The 6063-nt window shown below is 43.8% G+C and overlaps 1 protein-coding gene across 1 annotated transcript; it reads right to left on the bottom strand.

Moving 5' to 3' along the window:
• Nucleotides 1-717: 717 nt before the first annotated feature.
• Nucleotides 718-1407, bottom strand: LOC114171979 (the record flags this gene model as incomplete). The annotated part of the gene is made up of 2 exons (XM_028056733.1): nt 952-1407; nt 718-843 (listed from the first exon to the last, which is right to left on the bottom strand). Coding segments are annotated over exons 1-2 (582 nt in total), but the record flags the coding sequence as incomplete, so codon positions are not given.
• Nucleotides 1408-6063: the final 4656 nt, after the last annotated feature.

Genomic DNA, 6063 nt, shown 5'->3' with positions numbered 1-6063 from the left:
CCCTCCCCTCTGCACCAAATTGCCTCTCCAATTTCCACCCAACATTCTGTCCCCCAAAAGCTGCCAAAAGCTGATCCTGCTTTTTCAGTGTGTGTGTTGCCAGTCCAAACAGAATTTTTCTTCTGTTTTGTCTGCTGATGTGGCAATGATGGCCAACCCTAGATCAGCTCCCTTTTTTGGGCTATTCCATGTGCAGAGAAGAGGCCCATTAGGTGAAGAAAGGGTCTGCTCAAGGCTTTGCTAAATGCACCAAGTTTTCAACGAAAACATGAGGTGGTTTTTGCCTTTGTAACTGCTGCCATCTTCCAGAGGAAACTGCATCTCGCACAAAATTCCAAAAATTGCGTTCTACCACTTCAATTAAAGCTCTTTGAGTGTAGAATCCAACACAACAAGAACCAACTCATTTGGACACCTGTAGAGAGAGTTATGATCAGAACAAGCAGCAAAGGTCAGTGCTGCAAAATTAGCGTTTTTCCGCCAGCGCCTAGCGGAAGAAGGATAGCGCCAGGCGGGAACGTGACAGTGGAAAATGATCCTTTAAGAAGCGCCGGGCGGTAATAAATACCGCCAGGCGATACTGCAGCTTTTGAAGACAACTTTAAAATATCACAATTTTTAAGCTATGATGAAAGATAAAGGAAACTAAAAATGGCAAATGAGTGCAATAAGCTTCAATATGAAGGTATAGAAATTGAGTTATCACCACCCCGATACCTCGTCCGGGAACATATCCACAAACTCGTGCACCACCGGTATAACTAACATTTCTTCCTTCTCTACCTCCATATGAGCGAAGATTATGAAGCATTGTGCGCCACTCTGAATCTCCTTCACCACTCCCTAAGGAGATACAAACTCAGGCTCCTCTGAGTTAGGAAACAACAATCTTTTCTCTCGACAATCTATAAGAATTCGATTGGCAGAGAGCCAATCCATCCCTAAGATTACCTCCAACTCCTGTAGAGGTAAGCAGATTAGATTCACCTTGTACCTGCGTCCCTCTACCTCCACCGAACACCTAGCACATAAGGACGACGTCTTGACAAAACCCGACGCCGAAGTAGACATCGCAAGCTCACACTGCAGCTCGCACACCAGCAGACCCAAACGTTCCATACAAGCATTTGACACAAAGGAGTGTGTCGCTCCATTATCATATAACACACAACAACTAGCACCAGCGATCACACAATAACCAATAACCAAGTTACCTGAGCTTGCCGCCTCCGTCCCTGTCATGTCGAACACCCTGCCCGTCGCCTGAGGCTTGTTGCCTCTGTCCCTCTGCTGATGCTGGTGGGGTGTCTGAACTGGAGGTTGTGTCACTGCCCTAGCAATGGTGGGACAGTCCTTCCCAAAGTGGCCTTCCTTGCCACAGTTGTTGCACCGGCAGTAACACTCCATACACGGGCAAGCGTTCCTCAGGTGAGGGCATCCACATATATAACACTGTACTCAGCCCTACTAGGGAGGGAAACTCCTAGAGCCCTAAGACTGAAGGTGGGGTCTATCATATTGCCTCCTCCGCTCCTCATGTCTGGGTTTGGACCCAGATGGTCCACCAATCCTCTGTGGTTCCTGTGGCTGCTGAGGGCGCTGACCTTCTACTTCATGTTTCATCTTCTTCATCGCTCTGGTCTTCTCTACCAAAGCGGAAAAGTCCTTGATGGATAAGGGAGCCACCATCAAGCGAATATCACCGCGGACACCATTCTCAAACTTGCGGCATCTCCATTCCTTGTCGAGCTATAGAGTGTAGAAGCGTTTGAGGTGTTTGAACTTCTCAGCATACTTAGTCACCGATTTCCCTTCCTGAGTTAACTAGAGGAATTCCACCTCTTTGGCATACCTCACGCTGCTGTTGGGAAAATACTCTGAGAGGAACTTCCCCCTGAAAGCCTCCCATGTGACGACTCCTCCCTCTCCTCCATGATGGACTTCATGCAAATCCACCAATGCTTCGCCTCACCGGTTAGCATGTATACAACAAATGATAATCGGTTCTCTACCGGGCACATCTTCGCATCGAAGATCCTCTCTATATCCTTCAGCCACTGGTCTACTGCATCTGGGCTGACTCTACCGTCAAATTTCACCGGATGATGCTTCAGAAAATCTTCTAGGCTCCACTCCCTAACTATCGGTTGTGGCTCGGGACCAAAAACAGGTGCAACTGTCCTGTTCTCTTCCAGCTGCCGGAGGGCTTCCATTTGTTACCAATGAGCATCCTCAGTAGCGACCCTAGCAGCCCCCATCTGCTGCATCACTAGCTGTTGTTGCTCGAGCGACGCTATCTGTTGTGTGTCATAGTAGCTACCATCGCCTCTATTGCCCTACGATATCGGGTATGTCACCATTAGAGGATTGTGGAGTCTTACGAGAATGTGCCATTGTTCATTGGCACACAGAAAATCACTTCGTTAGGCTTGATAAGACAAGAAATTTAACTGGAACACTCAGAAAGACATAGAGAAAGCTAAGCAGACATCCAAGTCCACAGACCTAAGGAATGACCGCTCCGATACCATAAATGTAACGTCCCATTTAATTAATAAGCGTAATTTAAAGAAACTCACGCACAAATAGTATAGCAGCACAGTTCTGGGCTATTAAACACAACCCCTACAAGATACTAGGAACACCACGATGCCAAAGCAAACTAGTTACAACATCCAACCGACAACCCCATCAAGATACAGATCTAGTCCAAGCGGACTATGCAGCGGAACCTTCATCACCCTGATTATTTCGGGGAGTTCTCACCTCTACTCACATCAACAAGTTGATGATCATTGTAAAAGAAAATACCACACCACAAAACATACAACACCAATAGTAGGGTAAGCTAGAGTAGAAATCAATTATCATGCAATCACATACTATCACCCAATTCAAGCAGTATTTATAAATCACCCCACATGTTATGACTTTATCAAGCAATACACTAGACCCTGACTCGACTCATCTGGATATATATAATCTGGTCGGATTCAGCGGATGCTTGCACTTGTGGTTGATACCTCTGCTCACCCCCGAGCTGTGTTACAAGTGTTACGATGAATCAATACCTCACGCATAAGGTTAGCCCTTAATGAGTTTTAGGCCTCCTGTTACTCTCACCACAAGAGTCAGTCCCTTTATAACCAATCCCTTTCAGGTTCCAGATCAATCCATACCAATTCATCATACTCCATCCATGAATATACCATTCCAACTCATCTCGTTACCATTCCACTTTAATACCAACCTCTTCATTAAGATCACATGCTAAGTTCATGTCAAACCCATTATTCACAATTCATGAATCACATCACTCATGCATATTTATTTGTCTCATGCATTTAACAAAATAGTCAAATCCAAGCAAGCATTAACAATTCAAGATTCAAGGAAACAATCACACATCACACTACCTCGCTCGGCTCCTCGCTCAGGCTGAAGGGTCTCGCTCAGGCGCGAGGCTCTGGCTCAGGCAAGAGGCTCTAGCTTAGGCGAGCCTCCTTCGCCTAGGAGAGGGCTCGAAAAGGGGAACAGTAGCCTCACACGGGATCTCGCTTAGGCGAGACCCCTCTCGCTTGGGCGAGATGCTCGCTCGCTCAACAGCAACGTGAGTCACCTGAGCGACCACTCGCGTGAAGCAGCTTGGGCGAGCCTCTATTGATCTCGCCTAGGCGACACATGCTCGCTTGGGCGAGGAAACCAGTGCTCACCACTGTTCTCTCGTGCATAAACACTCAACAGGTGACAAATGGCTGAATACTACCATACACAAGTTCGCATCAACACACCAAGCATATTAAAATGATGAAACAGTAGCACAATCAGCATAACACAAAAGAAAGGGCGAACCCTAACCTCCCGTACCTGGAAAACAAGTTAGCGGAACACTCCGACATGCACACAGTGAGCACGATTGTCCTAAGGATGGCCAAAGAGTTGGAATAAACGGTAAAACAGAAAAAAGGAACGAGTTACTACCAAACCCTAACGGTAAAAATGGAAATAAGCCCAAAAAAGGGGAATCATGAGCTGAGGAATGACATACGTGGAGCAGAAACCTGACTTGAGCTAGCTGGAAGAAGGTTGACAGCTAACACTAGCAAAGAGTTGCGACTACTCAAAGGAGGCAAGGTGGAACGTGTTTTCTGAAAAGTGAATGAAAGAATGGAATTAGGGTAGATTAGGGTTTGAATCCCTATTAGGCCAGCCCTTAGGCCCATTACATTAGGGCAACCCTTTTAATTTAGGGCAGAAAAGGAAAAAGGAATTTAGCGGGCCTTACATGGTGTAGGTTATTAAGGAGAATAGAAGTTGCACTACCCAACCCACCCCAAATGGAGAGCATCCCATAAAACCTGGACACCCATATGCGGCCACAGAACGACATTTGGAAGCCCCACCTACACCAACTTCGGACAATCCACTGATTCGTGCATCGCTCGAAGCATACTAAGAAAATGGTGGTACTCAACCTCAAGGATATGGTCACAATTCAGCAACAAAACAACAACATGAACAATACTCATACACTTATGCACACCCTTCAAAGTCTCATTCATTAAATACAAAAGATAAAAGAATCAACATAAAGACAAGGTCAAGCTTCTCTACCTTGATTGGTTCTTCCAACCTGTGTTTCTCTTGCAGCCTCTTCCTTCCCTCCCCCGGGTTATCTCTGCTTTTAAATCTCCCATTTTCTCTCCTCTCCCAAAAACCCTAACCTTAACCAATAAATATTTCTTCCATTTTGTGTTATTTGACATTTGGTTAAGATTCAAAAAATTTAAACCCATTTGTTTTTCCTATTATCATGTGGCAGCAATGAGAGTGAGAGAAAAAAAATAGTGATACAATGATCCTCATCATTTAACCCTTTTCTTACCCCATGACGTGTTCCCATGACGTGGCTTTATGATTTTAAGTTGAAAAATGATATAGTAACAACCAAAAAGTGACAACTTCTCTCACAACTTGACCTTGCAAGGTTTTTTTAATTTTTTTTTACACAATTTCCACATTGACCATGTTTGTCAAAGACAGCGCGCGAGAAAGGGAGGTTGATTCGTGACAGAAGTGGGTAAAGAGTAAGGAGAGAGAATAGTGGAGCTCGTGAGAGAAGTGGAGAGCAATTTCTTCTTTCTCCATCCCTCAGGTTTGTTCTTCCTCCACCCTCCAAGTTTTTTCTTCCTCCATCCTCCAAGTTTGTTTTTCCTCCCTCCCCCAAGTTTCTTTTCGACGGGGTTGGTGATTTCTCTGTTGGTGGTGCACAAAAAATATTTGGTTTACCCACTGCAACAAAGTCCTGGTATTTCGTGTTGTTTGTGGAAATGAGGCCTTTTTGTTTCGCTTTTTGGAGAATATTTGATAAAGTTTGGATTTTTTTTGTTATAGTGTTGTTGAACAGCGGAAGAGGAAGGTCTATTGTTGAAAAGAATCACTCTGAATCAGAATCTAAAGGATTGGTCTTTTTCGTTGTGTTGTGGCTCTACATTGGTGAAGAGGTAAGCAAAGCCATTGTTGAACCCAACCCATTATGGGAAGTGGGGTAAGGTGTAACACCCCAAATTTGGGATGTCACGGAACATTAGAAAATTTTTGCATTTAGTGGAAAAAAGAATTAACATTGAAAATGTACTAATAAAAACTTTTAACTTAATTTAAATTACATAGTTCAAACCGTCACTTTATCAAAAACATCAAATAACATTTGCGATCAAAAGAAAATTACATAATTTTTAGTATCTGATTTCAAATAACTAAATATATTATAAAAACTCCCGAGTCTACCCCAGCCTCTCGTCCATCTACTCCATGCCAAGATTATCTACAATATCATCTGCTCCTGTATAACACACACGTTAAACGATCATCGCACATACAACAAACACACAAACAAACAAATAGGGGTAAGCTAACCATAAACAATGATATTCATAAAAGAAATTTAGCAAATAAAACATGTCCAATAATACTCAATGTCGCATTCAAGTAACACGAAAACATTATGATCACAATCCATCCTTCGTTTGAACACACAAACCCGAAATCCAAACAATCATA

Source organism: Vigna unguiculata, unplaced genomic scaffold (genome assembly GCF_004118075.2).
Source record: "Vigna unguiculata cultivar IT97K-499-35 unplaced genomic scaffold, ASM411807v1 contig_458, whole genome shotgun sequence".
NCBI lineage: Eukaryota > Viridiplantae > Streptophyta > Magnoliopsida > Fabales > Fabaceae > Vigna > Vigna unguiculata.
This window is presented reverse-complemented; position numbering and strand designations above follow the sequence as displayed.